Genomic DNA, 16,743 nt, shown 5'->3' with positions numbered 1-16,743 from the left:
ATGCAGCCAGGTTTGACGTGCTTACCATTTGCCTCTGACCAAAATTTCCAGCCTCTGTGGTTCTTTACTCGGCAATGGGAATACAGTTGCAGAAGATGGTTGTTCATCTATCTTCCTCCAAGGAGCCCAGAGCGGTGTACTACATAGGAACATAGGAAGCTGCCATATACTGAGTCAGACCATTGATCCATCTAGCTCAGTATTGTCTTCACAGACTGGCAGCAGCTTCTCCAAGGTTGCAGTCAGGAATCTCTCTCAGCCCTATCTTGGAGAAGCCAGAGAGGGAACTTGGAACCTTCTTCTCTTCCAAGAGTGGCTCCATCCCCTAAGGGGAATATCTTACAGTGCTCACACATCAAGTCTCCCATTCAGATGCAACCAGGGCAGACCCTGCTTAGCTAAGGGGACAAGTCGTGTTTGCTACCACAAGACCAGCTCTCCTCCCCTACATACTTACATACTTAAGTTTCTCCTCACAACAACCCTGTGAAGCAGGTTAGGCTGAGAGAGAAGTGACTGGCCCAGAGTCACCCAGCAAGTATCATGGCTGAATGGAGATTTGAACTCGGGTCTCCCTGGTCCTAGTCCAGCACTCTAACCACTACACCACACTGGCTTATTATTGTTTGCCACAGGGCTGCATTCTAGAGCTGGAGGTAAGGCCAGGTGTAGGTAACCTTGGACGCTCCAGTTTGTTTGTTGTGGCTGGGGAATGATGGGAGTTGTAGTTTAACAGCAGCCGGAGTGCCAGAGGCTGCCTGCCCCTGGACTACAGGCTGTTTCTTTCCCTCTCCTAGAGAGAGTAGAGCAGGCTGATGCACACCTTTCTGGTCTAGGCGCCAATCGCTCTCTAAGACTATGTGGCAGAACAGAGAACTTGCCTGTGACTAGACACAAGCGGCTCTAAGGAAGCCTGTCCTCAGCTTGTCCTGCTGCCAGAGCTCCTCTCATTTGCCTTCCTCTGCCCACCCCAGGGTGTCTTAAACTTCGTGCAGTACAAGTTCAGCCATCTGCCCTCCAAGGAGCGACAGACGATGTTTGAGCTCTCCAAGATGTTCCTTCTGTGCCTAAACTACTGGAAGCTGGAAACGCCGTCTCAGTTCCGTCAGCGCTCGCAAAACGACGATGTGGCGACGTATAAGGTCAACTACACCCGGTGAGACTGGGGGAAGGGAAGGCAGGTGGAGGGAACCAGCCAGGGTTCATCTTCTCCTAGATTCTGCCAGAGCTTTGCTCTGGAACATGTAAAAGTATTGAGAAGATTTGTATCTCTGAGCACGTGCAAAGTGCAGTGCTCTCTCGCGAACTCAAGCACTTCTGGGGCTAGGGCACAAGCTGACCTGATCCCTGGCCCATGGAAGACCAGTCTTCATGGAGGACATGTCTATCAATGGGTACTAGTCCAGTGGCTGTGGGCCAGCCTCAGAGGCACAATGCCTCTCAATACCAGTTGCAGGGGAGCAACAGCAGGAGAGAGGACATGCACATACCTCTTGCCTATGGGCTTCCCGGAGGCATCTGGTGGGCCACTGTGTGAAACAGGATGCTGGACTAGATAGGCCTTGGGCCTGATCCAGCAGGGCTGTCTTTATGTTTTTACATCTTTAGAAGTTTACTTTTGCCTCTCATTGTAGAAGTTAACAACTACTCCTGCTCTGCTCAGTGGTTCTCTAACTATGGAACAGGCTCTGTGACGCAGCCTTCTAGGGAGGAGTTCCAGCCGCAGAGGCCTAGTGCATTTCATCCAAACTGCTACACCAGCCATGGAAGTGGTGGAAAGACGGGGCTATGCGGTGGTTTCTGGCCCCAGTAGCTTCTGCCGCTCCTGCCTCCTTCCCTGGCTGGTTAGTGTCAAGAGGTAGTCTGGGATTCCATGATCTAGTCCTTTGCTAATGCCAGCCCTGGATTCGTGCCTCAGCCACAAGTCCTTAGGCAGGCATACAGAGCAGTGGATCTGTCTGCAAGCATTCTGCTTGTTCGCCTGCCAAAGAGCTGGCTGCCAGAGTTGCAGGGGTTTGGGAAGCAGTAAAGTTTAGAAAGGATCCAGATGCAAAAAAGCATTACAAGAGTTAACCAAAAAGCCCACCCCCCACTTTGTTGTTGTTGTTGTTATTCTGAAAATCCCATTCGCTTATTCATTCATTCATTTCAATGTCTAGCCTGCTCTGTCCCTGGAGTGAAGACAGGCTGCACAGAGCATCTCAAAAACTGCAAATGAAATGGGAATCGGGTGGGACGGCATCTTCATAGCTATCGAATCTATTTTGTAGCCACTTCTCTTTACTTGCATGACAATCCAGTCGATCTTATTTGCTTCTGGGTCCAATTCAAAGTGCTGGTTCTTAAGTTTAGAACTCTTCAGGGCTTAGCGCCTGTTCACCTTCAGGACCGCCTCTCCCAGCCAGTCCTGTCCTGTCCTGTGCAATCGTCTTAGGTTGCCCTTCTTTGGGTCCCTGGTCTCAAGTGAGGTACATAGTACTAGGGCCCATGGAAGGGCTTTTCCTGTTGCTGCCCCTTCACTCTAGAACTCCTCCCTTTCAGCCTTTAAAACCTTATTGAAGACATTTATTTTCTGCCAGGCTTTTGCCCTTTAACATTTTTTTAAAAAATAAAATCTCGGATGCTCTTGTTTTGTACACCGCCCCGAGTCTGTGGACTGGGCGGTATATTAAATCTTTGAATAAATGAATGAATGACTTGATAAATCAATAATCAATAAATCTTCCTCCCAACACATTTATGTTACCCGAAGCACTTTTTGCCCTATGATCAGCAAGTACATGCAAGACTTTTCTGGAAGCCTAGCCCTGTTCCCCTCTGACTGAGGTCTCTCTCCCCTGCTCCAGGTGGCTGTGCTATTGCCATGTTCCCCAGAGCTGCGACAGCCTCCCGCGCTACGACACCACCCAAGTCTTTGGGCGCAACCTCCTCAAGTCCACTTTCACGGTCACTCGTCGGCAGCTGCTGGAGAAGTTCCGGGTGGAGAAAGACAAGCTGGTGCCAGAGAAGCGAACCCTCATCCTCACCCACTTTCCCAAGTAAGGCCAACTCTGTGAAGCCTTGAGTGGGAGGTGAAGTGGGCTGGATGGGTGCAGTGGCTGCAACTGGGCTTTTCTTGGGAGCGAAGGCTCTCGTTCTTCTTGAGATCTGGCAGTGCCGCTTCAGATTGCAGATGAGAGAACAATAGGACTGAGTGTTAAGAACAGGAGAAGCTGCCATATACTGACTCAGACCACTGACTCCATCTAGCTCAGTATTATCTACACAGACTGGCAATGGCTTCTCCAAGGTTGCAGGCAGGAATCTTACTCAGCCCTATCTTGGAGATGCCAGGGAAGGAACTTGGAACCCAGAGTGGCCCCATACCCTAAGGGGAATATCTTATAGTACTCACACATGTAGTCTCCCATTCAAGTGCAAACCAGGGTGGATCCTGCTTAGCAAAGGAGACAATTGATGCTTGCTACCACAAGCCCAGCTCTCCTGTTCTTCCACTCAAACAGTTCCTTTCATGTAGAAAAGCTAGCATGTCTAGCCTAGCCTGCTGCATGACAGGCTCATTCAGTGTATGGAGTGGAGTGGGGAACATAATGTCAGCCTCCCTCTGAAGTCCAAAGTGGCTCAGTCCAGTCACAGGGTTACCAATTCAGGAAGGCCTAAATCTGGACCAAGATTGGCCACTTCCTCCAGGGCCTATCCATGGTGGGGAAAGCCTCTCTCCTCATTTTCATGATAAGAGGTCAGATTTCCTTTGTCTCCTAGATCAGGGATTCTCAACCTTGGGTCCCCAGATGTTATTGGACTTCAACTCCCATAATCCCCAACCAAAGGCCACTGGGGCTGGGGATTATGGGAGTTGAAGTCCAATAACATCTGGAGACCCAATGTTGAGAATCCCTGTCCTAGATAACACATAGGATTTTCTTTGATGTTCATAGGGCTCTGATTGGATAGCAGGTGTCTCCTTGTTGCTGAGTGAAGTCAATTCAACAAATTGCTTTTCCCCAGCAACCTTGTTTCTCCTCCTCCTCCATTAAATCCACCTGCCAAGATGTGGGGTGGAAGGGTGCATTCACATGAACATGCAGCAGCAGTTCTCCTGTGCAGATGAATGAGAGGTTGTTCTTAGCTAATAAAGCATAAGTCATGATGGACAAGGTGCACGTGCATGCAGATGAGGGCCTGTTTTTTTGCAGATACTTGCGGGGTGGGAATTATGTGTGTACAGGATATACAATGACATCCCATGAGATTCCTCCTGGAGAAAGCCAGGCCGCCTGGAACTGGGGATAGTGGGTAGCTTTTGCCTGCCCCACAACCTTGATCACAAGTGCAGCCGTTTACTTTCCCCATTGGAAAGAACGGCAGCCTTGATCTGTTGATTCTGTCTGGGTGTTTGTAAACCTGGCTTCACCACCAAGAGGCACTCGAAGCAGGGTGCAGTGAAAGGAAAGAAAGCAGCAACAGAAACAGCAGTCAAACATTAAAACCTAGAAGCATTCCTAAAAACTAAAAAGGCAGCTGGATGAAAACCGTGACCAGCTATAAACATGACTTGTCAACCTGGAAGAAACAAAAAAGCCATTAACTTAGCAACAACACTGCAGCAAAGAGGGAGCCCCACAGGTCTTCCAAGGAAGTGTTTTCCATGAAGTTTTGCTGCCAGTGATGTATATCCCTCCTTTTGAGCAGTTTACAGCTTCCCCCCGCTCTAGATTTTAATTATTTCTGTCCCAAGGGACTCGCTGTCTAAAAAATGAAAGGTCTGTGGAACAGAGGAGGCCAAATGAAATAAAAATAATATTGTAAACATAAAATCCACTTGGAAGAATTAAAAGGAAAGCTTAGCCCCGGGGTTTGGGAGAGGTATTGCTAGTGTCTCTAGAGCCCTGCCCAATGTGCTGCAGAAAGCTTGGGCTGGATGAGGCCAGAGTTTCTTCCTAGGTGTGATGGAGTTCCCAAGACACTGTTCAGGAGGGAAGTAGAAGTTAAATTGCAACTCCTGGAATGTTCCTTCTCAGTTTTCATATATCCATTTGTAAGAGTAAAGGGTTGCTTTCAGGGTCATAGCAAGGGTGGGGACAAACTCGTTCCTTGCCCTGTTGACTCCTGTGTCCAGTACATCTTTTCTCAACTATATTGGATTGCCAGTGCCTCAGTGCTATGTGTCACTGAGAGCCAGTGTGGTGTAGTGATGAGAGTGTTGGGCCGGAACCAGAAAGACCTGAGTTCAACCTTGGTTCAGCCATGAAACTCACGGGGTGACTCTGGTCTAGTCACTGACCTCTCAGTCTAACCTACCTCTCAGGGTTGTTGTGAGGATAAACATAACCAAGTACACCACTCCGGGCTCCTTGGAGGAAGAGAACTGCAGCCCGTTTACTCTGTGCCACAAGATTCAATAGGAGCTGTGGAGAGCGGAATCATATTTGCATAGCCGACCTTAGTCTCTGTAGCCACATCACTAGCTGTGTATATATTTATTCAAACTGCAGTGTGCTTTATAACTTTGTTCTTGTTGTTCTGCACACAACAGTCATATGAGACTTTTTGTTAATGTCCCTGTTTTAAAGAGGGAGGGAACAGAGTTTGAGAGGGAGTTGTCAAAGGCCACCAAGTGAGGCTCTCTGGAGGCAAGATTTGAATTCTGGATCAAAGCTTAGCACTCGGCCCACCTAGCTGGCATCCTGGCCTGAACCGATGACTTTATTCTGCTTGATGTTTGTCCACTATATACTCTCTTTTCTTTCTGAAAGTATACATGTTGCTTCCTGTCTCTTCTCTTCTAGCTTTTCCATATAGAACTAGGTGAGATCATCCTTCCCAGGCTTTTAAAGACTTTTGACCTAATTTAGGAACATAGGAAGCTGCCATATACTGAGTCAGACCATAGGTCCATCTAGCTTGGTATTTTCTACACAGACTGGCAGCGGCTTCTCCAAGGTTGCAGGCAGGAGTCTCTTTCAGCCCTATCTTGGAGATGCTGCCAGGGTGGGAACTTGGGACCTTCTGCATGTAAGCAGGCAGGTGCTCTTCTCAGAGCAGCTCCATCCCCAGAGGGGAATATTTTTCAGTGCTCACACATGTAGTCTCCCATTCATAGGCAACCAGGGTGGATCCTGCTTAGCAAAGGAAGAAGTCATGCTTGCTACCACGAGTCCAGCTCTCCTCTCGAGAGCTGGTCTTCTACATAGTCCTGCCTCCAGAGCATGTGGGAAGGATAACCCACGGAAATGGCCTCCAATCCAGCAGCAGGAAGAAGCCTTCACTCTTAAGTAACCAGTGCTCTGTTTCTCTGTGCCCAGATTTCTGTCAATGTTGGAGGAAGAAATTTATGGGGAGAGCTCTCCAATCTGGGACTTCGCCATGCCTGCAACAGAAGGAGCCCCACTCGTCCCCCGGCCAGGTATGTCTCTCTTGGAATCTCATTTGGCAGCCATCTGTCTAACCCAGTTTGGCTTACTTTGACTGACAGAGGCTCTCCAAGGTCTCCGTCAAGAACTCTTTCCCCAGCCCTGCTCCCTGAGGTCCTTTGAACTGATGATGCCACAGCTGGATATTTCCTGGGGACAGGGCCATAGCTCAGTGGAAGAGCACCGGCTTTGCCTGCAGTAGGTCCCAAGTTCAATCTCTGATGACTCCAGATAGGACTGGGAAAGACCCCGTCTGAAATCAGGGAGAGCGGCTGCCAGTCAGTGTGGACAGTTCTAAGCTAGGCCAACCAGTGAGGACCCTTCTGTGTGTAAAAAGTGTCCTCTGCCACTGAGCTACAGATCTTCCTCGGAGTGCCCAGGAGCCAAGGGGAAAGCTCTGGGACAGGCTTGTGACTGAAATACCATCCTCCCCAACTCTGACCATTTTTTAAAAGCAGGTGAAAATCCACCTCTTCACTCAAGCTTTTTCAGCTGTTTATAAATCGTTAGGTTTTAATCTGTTTTTGATTCTTAATTGGTTTTAAGTTTTGTGTGTGTGTTTTAACTTGTTTTATGTTATTGTTAAGTGCCCAGAGACGAACGTTTGGGGCAGTGTACAAATTTGGTAAATAAATAAATATGTGGCAACATATGAGTGTGATCTGCTTGGTATAATCTGGGACCCAGAAAGTGCAGGCTTTCCCCATGGCTGCCCTGTAGAAAAGTCTTCAGATACTGCTTGGGGGATGGCAGAGAGCTGGTCTCTTGTGAAAAGATGCCTGCAGAGAAGGAAGCCAAGACGCTTACAAAGCGGGGCCAGACACCTCTCTCTACCCACCCACCTCCTGAAAACCGTGTCCTTGAACCCAGCAACAAAAGACCTTTATAGCTCCAAATGCAGCAATCAGTCATTGCCCAAGTGGGAGCAACCCCATCTCAGGGTTTTATTATGGCACTGCATGAATGGGTTTGGCCTGGATTCAAAGCCCAACTCTGCCTCAGGGTTTGCTGGGTGACCTTGGGTCAGTCACTGCCAAAACCTGCCTCACAGGGTGGCTGTGAGCGTTTGGGATTACCCCATGTACTTGTCTCTTGAGGTCTTTGAAAGAAGGGCAGAATAAATATGAAAATATTGAAGTGCAATCTTGTGGCATCACCTCCAGGACCCTGATCATTAGGAGCAAAATGATTCCTTCTGCTGCCCCGTCTCTTGTCACTAATGGGACTGTGTGTGGTTGTGGTTGTCTGTCCCATGCAGCTATCAGCACTGTCCCCACAGCCAGCACTCCACTCTTCAGCAAGTCTCTGGGCTGTGGCTCCTCTTTAGCATCGATTAGCCTGGATGGTGGCTCCTTGGATTCCGTGCCAGGTAATGTCAGCAAGGAGGGGAAGTCTGTTGGTTAGGCTTCCATTTGTTGTTTGGCTGTGAGCTAGAGCTAGGAAGATGCGGTGAGGGTGGGGGAGCCAGCGTGGTGTAGTGGCTAGAGTGCCGGACTAGGACCGGGGAGACCCGAGTTCAAATTCCCCATTCAGCCATGAGACTAGCTGGGTGACACTGGGCCAGTCACTTCTCTCTCAGCCTAACCTACTTCACAGGGCTGTTGTAAGGAGAAACCTAAGTATGTAGTACACCGCTCTGGGCTCCTTGGAGGAAGAGCGGGATATAAAATGTAAAAAAATACAATAAATACAATAAAAATATCAGAAAGAAGATTGCAAAACTGCAACTAGGGGCTTAACTACTCACCCTCACTGAGGCACAACCAGTTTCACCTGGAAGCGTCTTGTTAAAATAAAATCCCAATCCTACGGGTTTTTGCTGGATATGCTTATTAGTTTGGGCTACGATCGTGCTAGGAAGTCTGTTAACGTATTTCTGACACTGATTTACAGTCAGAAGTTGCCAAAATCCCAAAAGATGTTTACCTTGGAGATCAGCTTTTTAACACAAAACCCGCTGCATACCTAAATAATATATCCTTTCCCAAGTTCAGGCGGGCGCTATGTTTAGCTCGATTAAATGCGCTCCCTACAGCGGTGCTTCAAGGGAGGTTTAGCGGGGTTCCTTATGCATCCCGACTTTGCCCTTGTGGGTCTGGAGATATCGAGGCTACTGAACATGCTGTTTTACATTGTGACCTCTACAAGAATGATCGACCAACACTTATTTTGCCTTATCTTGTGATGTTTCCTGGTTATTCAGATGAGTCTCTCTTAAAAATTTTATTGTCACATTTTAATTATAAATACTCCAATACAGTGGCTAAATTTTGTTATATCCTATGTAAATTAGGTTCTATTGTGTGTGATGTTTCTGGTCAATGACGAAATAAAGTATGATGATGATGATGAGCTGATACAGTTTCACCTTTTACACTTTTTTCCTTAAACATTTAGTCCTATGAAAAATACTGTGAAACTCCAAAAGCTTGCATACTGAATTGTGAAGCTTTGATTGATTTCACTAAAGACATTTTTCTGCTGACTGTAGATTGATAAGCAATATTTAACTGCATGTTGACCCTGAATCTAAAGCTCCCTCCATCATCTGTCATTTAAGAACTAAAGAACTCCAGAATCGGCTGAAATGCATTCTGAATACCAAAAGTGGGGGAAACCCCAATGATTTCTGGGAGCGATGTTAGGCGCCTTGGCCTAGTTTTAGAAACACACACAATTTAGTGTAGGTATAGATACTTAGACCTTTTCCCCACACAGGTGAGAAGAGAAAGCTTCCAGAAAGCTTGACGCTTGAGGATGCCAAGAGGATCCGTGTGTTGGGTGACATCCCGATGGAGCTCGTCAATGAAGTGATGTTGACGATCACAGATCCGGCGGCCATGCTGGGGCCTGAGGTATAGTGAGTGGGAGGGAAATACGCAAGTCGATTTTCACTAACCTTAAGCTGTGGCTTGACCATAAGGGAACATAACAAACCAATCTCGGCAATAGTTAAGGCTATGTATATGTTGCAAGGTTGCCATGCATTATGCCAGATCTATCTCTCTGTGCTGTCTAGTCATCTGAGAAGGCGTATGTGTCCCCAGGGGCATAGCTATAACTGAACAAGGAAGGGAGGGGACAAATCTCTCTGGGCCCTTGGGGTGGGGTGGGGTGGGGTGGGGTGGGGTGGGGTGAGGTGAGATGAGGTGAGGTGAGGTGGAGGCGCTCTGGTTGGGCAACAGCTTGCTCTTGGCTCTCCCACTTCTGCTTCTCTGTAGAAAAAGGGGGCAGGGGCCCATCTTCACATTTTGTCCCACTCCAACTTTGCTGTGCCCCTGTGTGTCCCATCACTCTCAGGCTGAGCCAAGGGAGGAGGAGGAAGCCTCAACAAGAAGGGCACTTAGCTTCATCCACCTGCCCTTGCGTACCTCAGCCTTTGGCTCAGGTTCGCGATTCCCTTTGCTCAACAATCCTCTGTGTGCTTTTCTTGATTTATACAGCCCGGAGCATCCCACCATCCTTCCTCCATTCCGGGACTGTTCCAGTCCTCACGGCCTCTGTAAATTTGATGTCACACAACTTAAAATAACTAGAAAATTATTCTCTTTTCCGGGCTCACATTACTTAAATAGCCACACTTAATCTCGTCCTGTGCTTGACAGTGAAGCAGATATAGAGGAAAGCATGTAGGGACAGCAGGCCCGACGAGCTTCAGCTACACCCCACTCCAACCCTTGTGCTTCATCCATAGTTCACTCCGGTTTTTCCTTTGCCAACAGACCAGCCTGCTTTCAGCAAATGCTGCTCGGGATGAGACAGCCCGGCTGGAGGAGCGCCGCGGCATCATTGAATTCCATGTCATCGGCAACTCGCTCTCACAGAAATCCAACAAGAAGATCCTCATGTGGCTGGTTGGGCTGCAGAATGTCTTCTCGCACCAGCTGCCACGAATGCCCAAGGAATACATCACCCGCTTGGTCTTTGACCCGTAAGTTGGGAAATAGGCCTGGGCCATAAATGGGGGTGGCAGTGCTGGCAGAAAGGGGTGTCCTCCCATGAGTGGTAGACCATAAACACCACACCGAACCCGGAGTCCTTGGAATTGGGCAAGCTATAAAATTGGTACAGATGGTACTGGATAACTCATGAAATTAAATTGGATCATTTATTTTCCAAACGAGTAGAGGCCTGAAACATATGTGAAACTGAGCCCTGCTCCATCGTCCTGCCAAACACACACAGCCTCTCTTTCCCCCACAGCTGCTTTATGATAATTTTTCATAGCCATATTGACCTTTTGTAGGAGCTGCACTGTACCTCAGCATGTTACGACTGAGCTTTCTCCCTTAAAAGTTTTCGGATTGCTAGTTGACAGAAAGAAGTTATCCTTGGACAGGAAGGAAAATTTAGACACAACTGCTTCAGCCGAAGTATTTGGCACAATGCAGCCTAGCGGCTGTGCCATTATATACCTATGTACTCTGAGAATTTGAGTGTTTGTGAATATTCTGCAACTCAACTCATGACTGTAGGTGAAGGTGGCTTGCAGGTTTGGTAGATCATACAGCCTAGTGCATTTCCCTTTATTTCCTGTAGCCTAAGCACATAGACATAGAAAGCATATCCACAGTACAGGTTTAAACTATTTAATAGTCATTCCCTCCCCCCAAAGAACTCTGGAAAGTGTAATTCTCCGAGATGGAGCAAGAGATCTCTAAATTTAAAAAATCAAACAAACCTGCAATTTCCAGGATACTTTGGGGGAAGCTGCAATAGTTAAAAATGCTATAAAACCAATACATGTTTGCAGTATACTGTAGATAGGAGGCAGAAATCGTTTCATCTGTTTAAATCAATCCAGGAAAAGTGGAAGGTAGGACAAGAATCTTGCCTTTGGATCTCCATCCTGACCTCCAATCTAAGTGCTTCCCTTTGGTTTTCTTCTCTTCTTGGTAGTAAACATAAGACACTGGCCCTGATCAAGGATGGCCGGGTGATTGGGGGCATATGCTTTCGGATGTTCCCGACACAGGGTTTTACGGAGATTGTCTTCTGTGCTGTAACGTCTAACGAGCAAGTCAAGGTACAGTCTTGATTGAGCTGTTTGTGACATGATATCGGGCCAGGTGTGTATTAGGACTGCAAGATCGGTGTTTAAAGTTGAGGGGAGAGAATTAGGCTAGAGATGGAATGTTGACATTCTGCAGTCAGGATGCTCCAAACTTAAAGCAGTACAAGAGATGTGTGCAAATATATCAGTCTCCCTGTTAGTAAGGTGGGTTTCTCTGACCTTGAAAATAATTCCCTTCCTTGCAGGGAAGCAAGAAAGGACAGACTTGGGTGGGTTTCTACATACCAGGGGATATTCCTAGGTATGCAAGAAAATTATTGCTTTTTTAAAAATAGTCCCACTCCCCTCCCATCAAAAAACCAAAGCAGAAGGGCTGGGGACTGCACATGTATGCTGTCCTCGTACTGCCTCCGAATGCAGACAGCCCAGACCAGCATGCAGGAATGAACCAGCCAGGGCTGGACATTCAGCTGAAGCCACTTCCTTCCCTTCAGCTCGGAGCTTAAACAGAGGAGGATATTGAGCTTGGAGGATGCATGCCCTTGGGCAAGGAAAGGATCAGGCCAGATGAGAGGGAGAAGCTAATGTAAAAGTTTCAGCGGCCTTGAAAAAGATAAACGAATGGAATTTGATAGTATTAAGACAATGAAGGTGACTAGATTTTGTAGGAGTGGGTGCAGGGGTTAAGGGAGAGAGAGGCGGGGGAGTCAAATAGTATTCAAAAGCTTAGAACTCGGGAAACAGAAAAGGCAGCTGAGTTATGCAGCAGGGAAGAAGGAGGAAATGGGAGTGGGGTGAACTCGTGGTGACATGTCTAACTCCCAGATAGGGCATAGCTTGCCTGTCTCACCACAATCAAGGAGATACACATGTTTCTCTTTTGCATATTACACCAGTAGTGTGAAAAACAGATGAGCAAGTGGCTTGCTCATCTGCTTTGTGAAACAGAGAATGTGCTTACAAGGCACAGTTCTCCAAGCAGCTGCATGTTCAATCAGTGGTGGCTGGTCAGTAAGGGCAGGAGGGGCTGCACACACACACCCCAAAAAACACACACACGCACACACACACACAACCAAGTTATTAAAAGCTCAGGCTTCCCAGCAGCCAGGGAAACCTTCAGAGCAGGGAGCTTCCTTGAGTCCCCCGTCCCTTACCTGTAACTTCTTCTTTGGTCTTACTGGCTGCTACTCAAGTGGCTCCAGAGCAGGCCTGCTCAACTTAGGCCCCCCAGGTGTTTTTGAACTACAGCTCCCATAATCCTCAGTCACAGTGACCAATACCCAGGGATTATGGGAATTGTAGGCCAACATCTGTAGGAGGGCCGAAGTTGAGCAGCCCTGCTCCAGAGGAAGGGGCTAGGTCAAGGGCATGAAAAGAAGCAATATAATCAGGATCAAGGGAAAGACATTTAAAAGTACAAAGAAGATTGAAGAAGATACAGGAAGAAACAGCTAGCCACTTGAGTGTGATAAAGAGGTGAAAGATAACAATAACCTTACAATTGGCACAGTGAACAGGCTTACAGAATTCAGAGGTAAGGTAGTTTAACCCAAGAGACAGGCTTACAATGTGATGGCCAGCATGTTTATTCAGAGGTAAACTAATTATGAAGTCAGCCACAATTGAGTTGAATGGGACTTCCCAGTAAGAGCGCTTAGGATTGTAGCCAAGATAGAAAATGGTAGACCAATAAAAAGAGAACTACAGTAGTCTGTATATTATATTTGTTGTTATTGTTCTTACTATGGTTATTGTTATTATTGTTTACACAGTCAAACTGGTGTTATTGACTGGTTTATTTTATCCAGACATCAAGTTCTTCCCAAGGACCTGGGATGGCTGAATTTTATTATAAATATTGTTGTTGTTATAGGTATCACTGCAAAATGTAGGCTGTCCCCAGTAAAGTTGTTTTTTGTAGTTGGCTGATGGTGATTTCTGTGGCCCCTATGGTGCTGAGGTGCTCTTCAAGATGTTTTGGAATTGCACCTAGGACGCCAATTACTACTGGGATTATTTTGGTCTTCTTCTGCCGCAGGCTTTCAATTTCAATTTGTAGATCTTTGTATTTTGTTATTTTTTCTATTTTTTCTCCTTCTATTCTGTTGTCACTTGGTATTGCTGTGTTGATTATTTTGACTTGTTTTTCTTTCTTCTCGACTACAGTTATATCTGGTGTTGTTGTGTGGCAGACGTTTGTCTGTTTATAGTCAAAAGTCCCATAATATTTTTACATCTTCATTTTCTACGACGTTTTCAATTTTGTGGTCCCACCAATTTTTGGCTGCAGGTAGCTTGTGTTTTTTGCAGGTGTTCCAGTGTTTCATTGCTGCTACCTTGTCATTCCTTTGTTTGTAGTCAGTCTGTGCGATCTTTTTACAACAACTGATTAGGTGGTCCACTGTATTATTATTATTATTATTATTAATAATAATAATAATAATAATAATAATAATAATAATAATAATAATTCAGTTTCTATACTGTCCTTCCAAACATGGCTCAGGGCAGTTTGCACAGAGAAATTATAAATAAATAAGATGTATCCCTGTCCTCAAAGGGCTCACAATCTAAAAAGAAACATAAGATAGCAGCAGCAGTCACTGGAGGTACTGTGCTGGGGGTGGACAGGGCCAGTTACTCTCCCCCTGCTAAATAAAGAGAATCTCCACGTTAAAAGGTGCCTCTTTGCCAAGTTCGCAGGGTTCAAAGTATACTTCCTGGTTGCTTCAGAGAGTATATGTTTAATACAGTTTTTCTCTTCATCCTGGAGGTAGTGCCAGGAGGAGCCCCCTAGGACTCTCCCCCCTCCCCCCCCCCACGCTCCAATTCCTACCAGCTGCTAATGTGTTCAGTCACATCTAGGAGTGGCTTTAGCCTTCTCTGGACATTGGATGATAGAGGTGTGTTGTCCATGCCTCATGTCTTCCTCTATTTTTTTTAAAGAAGTTTTAAAAAAATATGTAAAAAGAAAGCATCATTCAGATAAATAAAAACAGGTATTGTAAACTAGACTGCAACATGTGCGAAGGGGTTAAACTTACTAACAAACAGCCTTGGCAGTATTTGCATGCATGCATTTTTCTTGCAATATACTCTGTTCTAATACCTTACAAATTTCCACCACTGCGCTTTAAACAGGCCATTGCTCTTTCATGACCTGCATGTGCTGGATGATGAAAGTTAGTTTACCCACAGTCATGGTGTTCTATATTTTCCCTACACTAATCCTAAATCAACAGGACTTTTGTCCTTTTGCCACAGTCCTCCTTCCTTGTGTCTCCTTCCAGGGTTATGGAACTCACCTGATGAATCACCTGAAGGAATACCACATCAAACACAGCATCCTCTACTTCCTCACCTATGCTGATGAATATGCCATAGGCTATTTCAAAAAGCAGGTACTATGGCTGACATGGCTAAAGATCATTTAGAAACTAACGCTGCATTATTTTTGTGCTGTGCAGGAAACTGTGTCTACATTGTGGGAGGGCCAGATGTTAGGAACATAGGAAGCTGCCGTAGACTGAGTCAGACCCTTGATCCATCTTGCTCAGTATTGTCTACACAGACTGGCAGCGGCGACTCCAAGGTGGCAGGCAGGAATCTCTCTCAGCCCTATCTTGGAGATGCCAGGGAGGGAACTTGGAACCTTCTGCATGCAAATGTGCAGGTTTTCATCCCAGAGCAGCTCCATCCCCTAAAGGGAATTTCTTACAGTGCTCACACATTACTCCACATTTCCTGCTGCAGTACTTGACAAGCAAGCAGGCTCGCATATGGGGCCCTTGCGGGACTAAGGCTTGGGTCCCTTCCTGTTGCATATTGGGAAGCTTTAGTGGAAACACACAGCCCCAAGTTACCTCCCAAGCACTTCATTTTGAGGCAGTGGTGTTGCCTTTAGTGAATCTGGTCTACTCATTTCAGGCATGCTTAGGTCCCTTTTCTTCTCCTTGTCTGCCTCCCTCTTGTCTTCCTGCCAGGTCCAGTTCTCAGTAGGGTGGTAAACCTGCTTCTGAGCACTTGCACATAAGATTGGAGGTGGTGTTCTCATGGCTGAATAAAAAGATCCCCCACTTTAGAAATCTAGCATCTCAGGATGAAGGGTCCAGCCTAGGAGACTGTGTGTGTTTTGTTTTTTGCTATGTATGAAGGAATATTCAATCACATGAGGCCGCACCCCACCCCGTCTGCAATCTGAAATGGTACAACCAGATACAAATTCACTGCTTCAGTGTATACTGGGTCTTAGTCTGTAATAAGTCCAGAAATGCAGCCTCTCGTATGCCTGGGCTTAAGGAGGTGTGGCATAGGCATCTCACATTGCTCCTCTCAGGCCTTGTCAGTGTGTCTTCCATGCTCTGGGGGCCAGCATGATTCTCTGGGTCAGGGCTTCACCTGGAAGTACCTGTCATGGTTGGAAAATAGCTGATTTGGGATGCTCCCCAAAGAGTTGTCTGGCCTCCCTGTTGGAGCATCTCTGAAACTAGGGAGCCCCTCGATGAGTTATCACAGTGTTGTACAGAGAGTTTTCTGTACATACAGTTGCTGCCCAGAGGCCTGGAACAGATAGGCAAGATGTGAATTAAGACTGGCAGTGTCTGAGAGAAGGTGCAAGGGAAGAAAAGGGGAGGCAATCCATTTTTAGTGAGGTGGAGAGAGTGTTCTGGGCACCAAACCTGTGGATTTCAGTTCATATAGTGGGGAACATAGGAAGCTGCCATATGCTGAGTCAGACCATTGGTCTATCTAGTTCAGTATTGTCTTCACAGACTGGCAGCAGCCTCTCTAAGATTGCAGGCAGGAGTCTCTCTCAGCCCTATCTTGGAGATGCCAGGGAAGGAACTTGTAGCCTAGATGCTCTTCCCAGAGTGGCTCCATCCCCTGAGGGGAATACCTTACAGTGCTCACACTTCTGGTCTCCCTTTCATATGCAACCAGAGCGGACCCTGCTTAGCTAAGGGGACAAGTCGTGCTTGCTACCATAAGACCAGCTCTCCTCTCTTTGATGTGCTCAAGATGTACTACTCTGGCAGTGACTTCCCCAATTCTGTGTGTCTCAGACAGCTCCTGTACATAATAAAGGCACATATGCAGGAAACCTTCTCAGGGGGAGCTGCTGTTTTGCACCAGATCCCACAAGAGTGCTGGAGCCCTGCTTTGAGTCGGGGTGCCTGTTTTCCCCTTAAGGACTAGATACTTGAAGCTGATGGGAGAGTGAGAGGGAGCTGGTTCAAATCCTCAAGGAGAGGCCACCATGTCATGGCATGGGCGGGCCATGTTTCTCGGTCCTGTCTTGTGATTTATTTGCTC

At 46.8% G+C, this 16,743-nt stretch overlaps 1 protein-coding gene across 1 annotated transcript in view; it reads left to right on the top strand.

Moving 5' to 3' along the window:
* Positions 1-16,743, top strand: part of KAT2A (lysine acetyltransferase 2A) — a 41,077-nt gene that overhangs the window by 10,700 nt on the left and 13,634 nt on the right. Inside the window, exons 5-12 of the mRNA XM_053262100.1 lie at positions 975-1,156; positions 2,847-3,038; positions 6,306-6,406; positions 7,672-7,782; positions 9,132-9,268; positions 10,136-10,344; positions 11,313-11,439; positions 14,721-14,831. Of these exons, the coding sequence (XP_053118075.1) occupies positions 975-1,156; positions 2,847-3,038; positions 6,306-6,406; positions 7,672-7,782; positions 9,132-9,268; positions 10,136-10,344; positions 11,313-11,439; positions 14,721-14,831 (1,170 nt within the window). The remainder of the gene's footprint in view (positions 1-974; positions 1,157-2,846; positions 3,039-6,305; positions 6,407-7,671; positions 7,783-9,131; positions 9,269-10,135; positions 10,345-11,312; positions 11,440-14,720; positions 14,832-16,743) is intronic.

This window comes from Hemicordylus capensis, chromosome 6 (assembly GCF_027244095.1).
Source record: "Hemicordylus capensis ecotype Gifberg chromosome 6, rHemCap1.1.pri, whole genome shotgun sequence".
Classification (NCBI taxonomy): Eukaryota; Metazoa; Chordata; class Lepidosauria; order Squamata; family Cordylidae; genus Hemicordylus; species Hemicordylus capensis.
This window is presented reverse-complemented; position numbering and strand designations above follow the sequence as displayed.